Source organism: Molothrus ater, chromosome 3 (genome assembly GCF_012460135.2).
Source record: "Molothrus ater isolate BHLD 08-10-18 breed brown headed cowbird chromosome 3, BPBGC_Mater_1.1, whole genome shotgun sequence".
Taxonomy (NCBI): Eukaryota; Metazoa; Chordata; class Aves; order Passeriformes; family Icteridae; genus Molothrus; species Molothrus ater.
In genome coordinates this window covers 6,302,096-6,314,484 of record NC_050480.2, presented here as the reverse complement: position 1 = coordinate 6,314,484, position 12,389 = coordinate 6,302,096, and the positions used below count along the sequence as shown (strand labels likewise).

General features: G+C 47.6%; 1 protein-coding gene across 1 annotated transcript in view; it reads left to right on the top strand.

Annotated features, from left to right (window-relative positions):
• Window positions 1-12,085, top strand: part of GALNT14 (polypeptide N-acetylgalactosaminyltransferase 14) — a 99,473-nt gene extending 87,388 nt beyond the window's left edge. The window contains exons 14-15 of the mRNA XM_036380744.2: window positions 6,018-6,137; window positions 7,096-12,085. Of these exons, the coding sequence (XP_036236637.1) occupies window positions 6,018-6,137; window positions 7,096-7,254 (279 nt within the window). The 3' untranslated portion in view covers window positions 7,255-12,085. The remainder of the gene's footprint in view (window positions 1-6,017; window positions 6,138-7,095) is intronic.
• Window positions 12,086-12,389: the final 304 nt, after the last annotated feature.

Here is a 12,389-nt window from a genome sequence, read left to right as displayed (position 1 = left end):
TTGCAAAGGAACAGAAAAATGCACTACAAACAGATTGCAGAAAGACTGCACTCAGTACACAGCAGGAACAGAGAAAAGCCTTTTCCTTTTTATCTTTCTCTGTCTTTCTAGGATAGTTCTTTGTTACTTGTACCCATGGAGAATCGTTCAGATTAAAGCAGGATATTTAAACTTTTATTGTGAATGGAAACTTATATTTTAATGACTCAGTTGCCACAAGACCACCTGAACTTGTGGATGACGTGGCTGTTACAGTCACCAGGCTGTGTAGGATTGATTATGCAGCAGTCCTGAATGCTACTTGGTTTTGCATTTGATATACCAGAATAGAGCAATAATCTTCACTTTTAACACGCTGAAGTCACGTCTTGTTTACCCTAAGCTTCATTTTGTGAAAAATAGGCTTAGCTAAATCAAAGCTGTGCTTCCTTGGCACTCAGTAAGTACCGTGAAAATATCCTGGCTGTCCAAATTCTTTATTATCACTATTATAGTAGCAGTAATTTGGTTGCTTTGATTGCCTTTCTGTAGCTGTCTCCCTGCTGGGCTGCCCCAGCCCTTTACCAGCATTATATGCATGAAGTCTTGAGACTGGGTATGAGAAGATCTGGGCTGTCATGGTTTGAGGAGAGAGGCACAGGAGCTGTCAGATGGCAATCAGCTGCTCTTTATTTTCAGTTTTTCTAGCTGTAGTGTAAGGGAAGGGTGTTGTGAGCCCTCTGGCTCACAACATCCATAGTTGGGGTAAATTGAGGCAAGTACTCTGTGGTAAAATCAGACTTACACCCTTAGCAGGTCTCAAAATACCTCCCTGGTGGTGTCTGGTGTTGGTCCTGATTTACTGACAGGGGCACTGAGGCACAAGAAGACCCCTCATCTTCGTGGAGGAGAGAGCTCTGTCTTCTCATCCTGGGGATCCACTTGGCCCTTTCCTTCCTCTGCAGAAGGCCAGGCAGCAGTCAGGGTGGGCTCTGTCCCCTGAGGTGGCTCTCAGAGGGAGCTCAGGGTGGCTGTCAGGGGGCTCCTGAGTTAGTGACAGGCAGAGATGTTTGTGCAGTGCCCATGCACAGGGCACAGCAGGCTCTGCCTGTGCTCCTGCCCACTGGAGCATTCCATGCCTTGTTGCGTCTCATTTGCTAAATGAACAGATTGATTTAGTTTTTCACAAGAGAAATGCATCTGAGGGAAAATAATTGATCATAATTTTGTCCTCATCTATCTAATGAAGATGTGAATAGTTGGTTTTTTTTTTTTCAAACCAAGTGTCAGTTGGTATTAGTTAATAGAGTTTGGAAAAGACATCTGACTGGGATTTATTTAAGTCATTAGCAGCTTCAGGAAACCTGACACACTTCAGATAAAAAATCTGAAGATGCTTTGACCTGGTTATAACACACGTGTAAGCAGTTGCTGCAAGAGGAGTGGAAAGCTCAGGCATCTTTTAGACAAGCAAGGAAACAGGGGAAAGGCTGCAGCATCCATTTCCTGAGCCTGCACCCTAAAATACCTGGGCTCGGCAGCTGAGTGGCTGCCATTGCATTCGAGTGGCATGACCTTGGCTCTTCTTGGGAAGGAAAGGCAGTGTGATGGAAAGAAAGGCAGTGTGATGACCTGCCTGGTGTGGCTTTGATGCTCATCCCAGTTGGCTTGAGGTCCTCTGTGTGGTGAGTAGATCTGCTCTTTTTCTGGAGAGCATTTAGCATCTGTCCAAACGAAGTGACCCTCCTGAGACATCTCAGCCATAAACATTCTCTTCTGACCCTCCTCCCCTCAAAAGCCTTCGTTCTTCTCCTCCATGGGCATGACCTGCCCCAGCTGTAGGCTGGCTGGGGCTGTGGGAGCCAGGCTGAGTGAGCAGAGCAGGGGGCAGCAGTGTCATCTCTGCACCCAGGTTGTCCTGTGTCACAATACAACATGAAATGAATGACACTGGCACGCTGAGATGTCCAAGATAAAAAAAAAGGCACATTTCCTTTTGGACCTTGGTATTTACAGGATTCTAAAAGTGACTGTGGATTGGAGGATGAAATTGCCGCCTCTCTAACTACACTGGTCAAACCGACAGTCCATCAAATCTCTCTTCCTCCAGAAAGGAATGCAAAACAATCATTATTTACATGAAAAGTGTGTGAGAAACTCCATTACAAAAATGTAAACATCAGAAGAACAGGGAGACAGTCCTGGGCACCTGGTGTACTTTGCTTTCCCTCTGCTGAGATGTGTGGAAGTGCCAGTTGTATCCCAGGGTCTTTGATGAGGGCAGCACTTGGGTATCCTTCGGTGACTCGTGCCTTGGGAAGTCCTTCCCTGGGATTGTTAAGAAGATGATTGGATAATCAGATTGTTCCACCTTCTTCAGAAAAGCTTTTCTCTTGCTCCTACCCCTGCTTTAGGGCACGGCTGACCTCTCTCTGGGCAGCACAGGCCTCGCTGTCACGGAATGCTGGGCTCCCATGGGATTGCTCCTTCTGGGCTGAGGGGCTCCTTGCTCCATCTGCCAGCCAGGCTATGCCAAGCCAAAGGTCACTCTGGAAAATAATTTCCTCAGTTCACAATAATGCTGAGTAACAGTGACAGGTGCCGGCTCAGATGATGCTAAAGCCTTGAGAAACAGTCACAAGCCCCAGATGAGGGGTTGGTGTTATCTGAGGCTTTGAAGGAAGGGGGTTGCTGGTTGTGCTGGGCAGCTGGTCATGCTCTCTTCACCAAGTCCACCCTCTTCCTCCTGGCTCCACCACCCCTCCATCTGTGCCTTTGAAAAGGCAGGAAATCTTGTTTTACCTCATAGATCTGTTTTTCTTTGGCTCTGGGTCAGCTCTAAACCCTGATGGCATCTGCTCAGGCAATTCTGCAGCCCTGAAGCCAGGCTAGCTCCTTGCAGGGCTCCTTAGGAGTACCATGGGCTGCCCCATCCACCGCAACCTCTGCTGTGCTGGCCACGTCGGTGTGTCAGGGATTAGGAGATAAAGTAGTTCCTCATGGAAAAAAAAAGAAAAAAAAATGTAATCCCAACTCATAAAAATAAGGGAGGAGAAGGGGCAAGATAAAAAATTGTGTGGCCATGGGATGTATTTTAACTCAAAGTCCTTCATGGATTCTGTGGTGTTCAACTGACTTCCTTCCTCCTTCCCCTTCAAATTTCTTCATTTTCTGCATAATTTTCCTTGGCTTTCATCTAGGGCTGAAAGGGAAGAAGACATGATTAGAGCTGGATAAAACATTTTCAACAGGGCTGGCTTCCATAAAAAGCCATTCTGCCGAGATAGATGAGCTGTGTGAAAATCTGTCAGCTGAGATAAAGACAGTGGAAGGACAGCCTGGGGGCAGGAGGGTAGGATCCAGTGTCAGCTGTGGAACTGCTGCTGGATGTGGAACATCCAGCTCCGGAGCCCTCAGTTTTTATGATGAACAACAGCTTAGGGAAAATGGGTATCACCACCCTTCCTGTCCCATGGTCCCCTGCTGGATGAGGATGGCTCTGCCTTGAGAGGATGTGAATATTCTGAAGGTTTGAACATAGCCTGGCCTGGAAAAAAAATAATGGGGAACCTCTGGTAGGAGCAGTCTTCTGTGAGATAACCTCAGTGAAGCAAGAAGGTTAAGATGTAAAACAAACAAACAAAAAAAGTCCCATGGCCTGGGTTAGTTGGAGAATTCAGCATACACACACGTTACAGCATTAACTGGCTGCTGCTGAGGAGCCTCATGGGTGCAGCTTCAGCCCTGTCCTGAGCTAAAATGACCAACAATTGGTTAAAAATGTAAAGCAGGTTTTCAAAGCAGCTTGTAGCAGCATGGGTGCCAAGAACAGATGTTGGAGCTTGCCCCGTAGGGTTTGGTTCTTCACAGATGCTGGACTAATTTGGCACCTGATTTCCCAGGCTGGTAGTTTACACAGCAGCTGACAGGTTGGGATGTCTGGGATGTGTTCACTGTGGGATCAGGTAAACCCTGCTCCATGTGACAAAGAAAAGTGGTTGCCAGAAGGGTGTGGATTACAGCTTTGAAAATGAATGCTTGTTACGTACCCAGATCCTGGGCAGCTCTTGCCGAGGAGCCTGTGGGCAGGCTGTTCAGAAAGCCAGGCTTGATTTCCATGAGCTGGTGGGGAATAGTGGGCTGAGAAGCACAGAGTATGAGGATCACAGTGTGAAGCCCTTGTGGAGCTGGGTCTGCTGTGCAAAAGCATGTCTTCCCTTTCAGGTGGCTAAGAACCTGAATGAAAGTGGGATTTATATTCCCAGGAGCTAAATGCCTGTTGCTGTCTGTTTGGAAGCTGAGGAGAGGAGTTAGAGCTGCTGACTGTGACAAATAGCAAAGGACCAGAAGCGTGTCCCTGCTCTAATAACTCATGCTAATGCAACCCAAAACCTCCACCATTCAAAGTCGGGGGCACTGCAGGCATTCTGAGAGTAGGGCAGCCATTCTTCACATTCCCCTCCAGCACTCAGAAAGGGTTGAAGTCTCCCAGGAGCCCCATTTTTCCAACCGCAGCCTAACAGCCATATGTTTGAGCACTGCCTTCCCCTCCACTGCCCACACTGCTGCTCACATCACTTCTCATGGAGCTCTGACTTCTCCATAGCTGAGCTCCCAACTGTTCTGCTTCCTCTTGGCACCTTTTCCTTCCCAGCAGTTTCGGAGTTTTCATAGCCTGTACCCTGCTAAAACATCTGCCACGGCTCCTGGGGTCTCTTGTGGGAATCCTTGTGCTCCCTGGCCTTGCTGTCTCTGGCAGGGTTATTGCACTCTGATAGTGAAGCCAGCCTGCTGTTGGTCCTCCAGCCCTGCTCACCTGCCCTGCCACAGCTCAGAAACTGCTTTCCATCTGCTCCCACTGCTGCTCAGAGCCATTTACACAGCAGGAGCTGATCCTGCTTTGCACCCTGGATGGGAGCCCTCAGAAAACCCTTCCAGCCCGGCTCTTTCCAATTTCAAAGTTGATGCTCACAGAAAGTTACAAGCAAAACACCTGGTCCAGAAGTCCCTCTCCAGGGTTCTGTAAAAGCATGGCTAGTGGTTTCCCATCAGCCAAACCAGCTCTTGTCTGCTTGTGCACACACACAAATAACAGGGAGACAGACATCCCTTGGCTGGGATCCTCTCAGGAGGTGCTTTTGGGTAACAAGAGCACAGGTGAGTGATAGAAAATGTTCAGCTGGAGTAAACTTCTGTGAAGCACTCCTGGGCTAAGCAGTGTGTCTGCACATCCATGGTGCTTTGCCCAGTACATTTGCAAATCCTCATCAGCTGCTCCTCTTCTTCTCCCAAAAACATCTACTGGTGAAAAAGATGGTAATCCCAGAGATCTCCTGTTGTTTGGTAAGCATCACACAGGACAAAGAGTCTCTGCTCCTCCAGAGTTTATTTTTGAGGCTGACAAGCTGATAAAACTCTGGTGAACATGAAAAAGCAGCAAAAGAAAAAAAACCCCCACCACAGCCCAGTGGAATGAGAGCAGCAATGGTTACAGCCAACCAGTTCAGCAAACCTTTGAAATTTGGTCCCAGTGCCTTGATAGAAAGCAGAGCTTTTCCTCTTATTTTTGTGATATTTGGGAACAGAACCCCAGGAGTTGCAGGCATTTACTGTGTATCACCTCTTGTCTCCCACTGACAGCTGCAAAGCATCTCTGCTGCTCTTCCCTGAAAAAATAGGACTGCACATTGTGTGGTTGGTAGTGTTCCTGCCTCTCTTCTGGTTTTTTTCCCATCCTTTTGTTCTCCAACCACAGCCCAGTTCTGGCAGTGGAATCTTTTGTATCACGAAACATGTTCTTCCAGCAGCTTTTGTAGACATTTTCTGGAGTACCTTTAGTCCCTCAATGACAGCTGCAATTCTGGGGAGGCTTGAAACATCCCAATGACTTCTCTTGATGCCTCTTGAAGTCAGTGAGGTTTGTGTTTGATTTTGTAAGGGGCAGGATCCAAGCCAAAGTGTTTTGTTTTCCAGGTAAAAGAATAGAAAGAATCGACACTGCTCTCTCACCACTTTTTTCTTTTTCTTCCTCTGTGCAGGAGTGGACATACACATACAACCACCACGTCCGCCAGCAGCAGCTCTGTTTGTCTGTGTACACCCTCTTCCCTGGTTCCCAGGTGCTGCTGTCACCTTGTAAAGAAGGTGACAACAAGCAGGTGAGCCCTTTTCACTGATCCCCCATTTTCTTTGGAGTTCCCTTTCTTTCATCACAGTGTTACTGCATATTAAATGGCCTGTGCTCTAACTTCATCTGGGAAGCACAGTCAATTTGGGAGTAGAGACTCTGGCCTGTTCAGCCCTTTGCCTCTTAAATGAGTGTGTTGATAAGGATGTCTATTAGTGAGGGTGGTGATCTGGACACTTCAATGCAGAAGTCAAACCCAAACTGGCAATTTAGTTCACATGGGCTGCCAGTCAGGCAGCAGATGCTAACATTTCCCTGCAGTTAATCACTGAGCTGGCATTTGAGCCAGTGACCTGGGGAAAAAGCTGTTAGTAATATATTATCTCCCTGAAGCCAGGCAGAGGCCGAGTTAAATGAGTGTGCTTCTGATGGGAGAAATGCTCAGCATGAGTGAGCTCTGCTTGGTGTGTGCTGTGGTGTTGTGAGGGTCCCCAGGACAAGGTGAGAGATGAGAATCTGACTCCCAGGTTCTCAGAAGGCTGATTTATTATTTTAAGGTATTATATTAAAAGAAAATGATATACTAAAATTATACTAAAGAAAGAGAAAGGAGACATCAGAAGGCTGACACAAGAATGAATGCTAAAAACCCATGACTGACCAGAGAGCCCGACGCAGCTGGACTGGGATTGGTCATTAAGTAAAAACAATTCACATGCTGGGTAAAGAATTCTCCAGATCACATTCCAGAGGAGCACAACACGGAGAAGCTGAGGCTTCTCATCTTCCCAGGAGAAGAAATCCTGACGAAGGGATTTTTCATAAAATACCACGGTGACAGTGTGGGTTTGGGGACCTCGTACTTGACAGCATCAGGCCACAAGGGCTTGATGGCAGCTGTCCCCTTGATGCTGGAGCAGTGCAGTGCAAGCAGGCTGGGCAGGGAGCTCCTTCACCTGTTTCTCCTGTCGTGTGTCTCCCCTCTGCAGCGCTGGGGCAAGGTGGGGTCGCACATCGAGCACATAGCGACACGCTTCTGCCTGGACACTGAGACCATTGGGGACACCCACGAGAGCATCCGAGAGCTGGTGATCAACCCCTGTGAGAGCACAGCCATGAGCCAGCGCTGGGACATGCTGATGTCTTGACCTGCTGGAGGACGGGCACCGGGACGTGGCCACGCGCGGCTGAGGCGGCACCGGATGGGGGGGCTCGGATCCAAACCCTGTGTGCTGTGGGACAGCAGGAGAAGCATCCAAATAAAAATGGGACACTGCACTGCAGGTGGAACAGCGGATGCTGACCGCCAGGCGTGCAGCTGGTATTGGCCTGGTGATGGTCAAGGAGGAGGGATGGCAGACAAACCAGCCTGAAGTGTTTTAGAGGGCTCCTGCCATGGGCTGCACAGAACCTCAGCGTGCAGAGCATTGGTTAATCTCCCTGGAAACGCAGGGTAGAAGAACCTTTAATGCCTAAAGGAGACTTGGGCTGAGCAAAACAAGCATCTCAGTAGCTCTTGGGGGTTGAGGTGGGTGCACAAGGTGAGATGTGCCAAGGGATGCTCAGAAACATCGCCAGGGATCAAGTGGAAAACACTGAATTATTTTTGTACTTTGCTGTGAATGTTTCTGTCTTCTGCAGACAACATGGGTGGAGCTGTGTTGCACATCTGAATTGGTACCTGGTGCACGTCCCTGTTGTGTATCCAGAGGCAGGGCAGCCCTTGATGGCTGTGGCCAGGATCAGAGCAGCGAGTGATGGGGGAATCCTGCTCTGTGCTAACTGCACACGGTGCTTGTTGAATCTCCAAAGCCCAAGCAAACAGAGGATTCACTGTGTGAGATTAAAGGATACACATTTCTGTCAAGCTGGGAGGAAAGGCAGTAACGTGATTATTTCTCCTCTCTGAAGGCCGTGGGTCACTGAAAAATCCCCTAAAATTTTGCTGTGTGTCTCTCACTGCTCTGCTTCAGATCTGGACTAATTCAAATTTTCACTTTTCTTTCATAAAAGTAATATTTTTGGTAATTGAAGGTAACTGTGTCATATTTCTGTTTCCCAATTTCCAAACTACAGATGAAGGGACTCCCATACAATGCTGCTACTGATGGAACGGTGAAGGTTTAATTTTTAATTAAAATTGGAGACTGCTCAAGAAAGGAAGAGGGATATTACCTGGGTTTGCTTCCCAGTTACCTTGTAGCCCACCATGTAAAGTACTGAAGAAAAGGTTTGGGATTCCCCATTCACACCGGTGAGCAGGGTAGCCTGGGCCACAATGTACCTCTATCTCCAAGTCACTTAGCATAGCCAGACCAGGCAGAAATTATTTCCTTTATTTATATTATCATTTCCCAGCTTTTGGAGATGTCTTTTACCAGAGATCATGCCAGGTGCTGCCTCTGTGTGGAAGTGGGGTGACTGCCTGAGGGGAGAGAAGGACAGACAACCTCAGGAGGGGTCTTAGGAATAGAAGGTCTTTCCAGCCTGCCTTTCAGGGCAGCTGTCACTACAGCCACAGGTAACAGCAAGAGCTGTGCACACAGCTCTTGTGTAGTAACAACCCTCAAAGAGAACTTCCACAGGACTGTCAATGTGACTTAAAAAAAAAAAAAAACAACATTGTTTCTGTCTAAAAATGCTAGGATTTAGTGAAAATCCTATCTTTTGTTTCCTGTGCTGCAAACTGCAGGTGAAATACCATAAGCTTTAAGCCTTCAAGTGCTCTCAGCATCCCTTCTTGAATAAATTGCTGGCTTTCAGGATTTTACTGCCTCAGTTTCTCCTCCCTCAGTGCTGGGAGAAAGCCGTGTGTATAAATCTTCCCGGCTTTATAAGCAAAACTAGTATAGCTCTTTATGTGCAAAAGGTCAGTGGTGCAAAATGCTTTTCATGTGCTGCAGTGATTACTAACCTCATCAAGCTCCCTTGGTGCCAGCCTCAAGGGCTTCTGTTCTGAGAGGGCTGGAGCAAGCTGTCATTTCGTGGTGGGAGGTGGCATTGTTTCTGTGCCACCACTCTGCCAGGAAACAAAGGGGAGCACTTCAAAAGGAATGGACCCCTTTCACAAAGGAGGGCAGTGACCTTGGGCTCCTTTTTAATTGAACAGGGACATATCACATGTTCTTCTCACAATGGTGATGACAGGCAAGGGGTGGTAACTCCCTGTCTAGTGTGTTTACAAGGGAAGGCAGCTCCCAAGAGCTTGAAGCTTAACACGTTCACACCTGTACTGTGCCCACAGCCTGGCGCTGCCCAGCAGCTGGCAGTTCAGTTCTGAAAATCCCAATTTCTGAACAGCTTGGCATGGGTTTTGAAGCTCAGCACCTGGTAGATACACTCTGAGCAGGGCCTCAGACCTATCTAGCTTTACTGTTTTCCACCAAAGCTGAAAATCTCCATTCTCCTGACAGCCAAAGCTCTCTAAACTGCTCTTTGCCTTAGCAGAAACAGCTACCTCATGTGTGTGCTTGGGCACGTGGACCCATGGGACCTGCAGGGATGTGTTCTAGGAAGGAGTTGTTTGACCAGCTTTGCAGCTCTCTTGCCTTTTGGGAAGCACAAATGCTATAGCAAACCCCTCCTATATTCCAAAATGTGTGTTCAGTGGTCACTGTGAACGTGTCTGGGGCAGTGGAGAGGGGAGCATCAGGCATGGTGTCCCTTACCAGGGAGCAGCAGCCAAGTTCAGCTAAGTCTCTTGGAGGCCCAGAAGCCACCACATACCTCACAGAGCTGGGGAGCAGCAGCACTTGTCAGACTGGTGATTGTGTCTCACACAGCCATCAGCTGTAACCCTTAGGCTACAGCTTATTTCATGCTCCAGGAAATGAGATTATCCCTATGGATCAGCAGTGTTTTCAGAGAAGCCTGAGAGTATCAGCCTGACTCCTGGGGAGCTTTATATAAAGCTGGCCATGGTCTGGCAGTCTCCAGAGTTAACCCCAGTGTGGCATTTAGCAAATCTGCCTAACACCCCTGCAGAAAGACCTTGCATGGTGTCAGGGAAAAGGTTAACTTGCTGCTCAAATCCAACTCCTACCTTCAGGTTTCTTTCCTTTATTAAAATTCACTGAAAACAGATGAACTTTTCTTGCTTTGTGTTTTTTCAATGCCTAGACAAATGATTGCCATGCTGTGAGCAGGCACAATGTGATTGATTGGGATCTAGATGGGCTCCCACACCAGTGCTGCTTAAGCCCCAGCATCATTTGGTGGTAATGCTTTTTGGTAACATTTTGCACTGACTTGAAAGAACATAAGATAAAGCAGAAAATATGATTCTAATCCTGGCTGTTGAGCTTTGTGACAGCCTTTATGATCTCCAGGTAAGTCACTTCTTGTGCCTTGGGAAATTTAGATTCAGAGCAGGAAACTCAAGGCTGGAACTACTACTGGCTTTTAAAGAGCCAACTAATGCTATCTGAAAAAACCCCCAAAACATGCCAGAAAAAGTAAAAAAAAGCACATCCTCTCCCTCTCAAAGGAGATCCATGTTCCCATCATAACAAATCTGTCTGGTTTTAGTTGGGCTGGAGAAGTCTTGCAGTCCTTACATTGCTGCTTGTGTGATTTCTAGGTGTGTCAAGCTCATCTTCCCTCTGCACCAGTGCAGTACCATAAGGTAACAGCACAAATCACCTGTGCACAGAGCCTCAGGTTACAACATGTTGAGGTGGTTATTTAGTGGTTAAGAGGTAGAAACTGAATTGAAGGATCTTTGTTTATCCAGCAATGCAACAGCAAAATGAGGCTGGTGGATGAAGACTGGAGAACTGGTGGTGGTGGTTCAAGACAAGCACAGCCCTGAGCGCTAATCCCTTCTCCTGCTTCTAGGAGTGGCTTGGGGTGGCTTACTTCATTTCCCTGCCACAGTTCCCCTAAATTTTAGTGAAGACCAGGTGTCTTGAAGAGAGAAAAAGCCAAGGATTATTTCTTGTTGCATGTAACACCAGCAGTGCTGGGCTGGCAGTCTCCATGGACCCTTTTGATCTGCCTACAGATAAAAAGGTTCAGATGGAGTTCATTTTCTTTATAACAGCCTGTAAGGTCCTGTGGTTTAGACTGGTGCCCAAAACAGTGTTGGTAACACACAACAATGTTTTAGTTACTGCTGTGCCTGCACAGTACCAAGGTGTTCTCCATCCCTCACTCTGCTGCCCATGTGAGCAGGCTGGGGCTGGGGGAAGGACTGGGAGGGGGGACAGCTGGGACAGCTCCCCCAGGCTGACCAAAGACACGTCTCACACCATGTGATGTGACTCTCAGAGGTGAAACTGGGGGGAGTTCTGCCACAGCAGGTCTCTGCCTGGCTGGGCATCAGGCTGCAAGGGGTGACTGGCTGCCTTTGCATCACTTGGTTGTTTTTGGGGTCGTTTCATTTCATTTTCCTTCATGACTGACCTTATCTTGACTCACAAGTGTTTCTCCCTTTTGCCTTTCAGGGTCTCTCTCCCATGCTGCTGGGCAGGGAGGGAGGGAGCAGGGGCAGAGCTGCCAGGCAGGGCCAGCCCAGCCCCGTGCCCTAAGCAAACCAGGGTCTGTGGTGTGTCAGGCTGGCAGCTGCTCCTCCTGGCTCAGGCTCTGATCGCAACCCTGCAGTGTGATCTGCACTGCTCACATTTCAGATTTTAAAAGCTTCAGTGAAAAGCTGGGAGTTACTATTGTTTATAGAAGGGATAGAGGAAGCAAAGTCAAGGAGGTTTCACACAAGCAATGGGAGAAACTTCTGCTGCTCAATAATGTTCTGGCTAAATTAATTTTGAATGATCCAGCACCAGTTTTAATGTGCAGCTGCTTTACGTGGCTGCAGAGTTAAAGGAAGCCTGTGGTATGGGTGTCCAGCTTTTGTTGAGGCTTACATGCTTAAATCCAGTGGCATTTTTCCAGATTTATGGATGTTTTCCCGATGTCCACTGTTCTGTTTCTCACTGGAAGTGCCTTCAGAACCCTGTAAGAATAAAAACCTGTTGCAAGCTACTGCCTCTCCAACTGAGTCTAATTAAGTTTTGAATGGAGCTGCATTTTAGCACAAAGCTGACAAAGAGCAACACATAAATTTGCAGGTAAGAATGCTTCTTTTGTGGAGCTGGGGGCTGTTTTGTTTTCCCTAATACTGCTTGGTCACTAAAGAAACCCAAACTGGTTCTGTGTGATGTACAAAAGAAGCCAAGTCTGGGTTTTGCATAAGCACACATTTATAATTATCTATAATTAACTCTCCATCACAATGAGTGATGTCTCTCATTTTCCTGTGATTTACATAAAAAAGTGTCCAGACAAG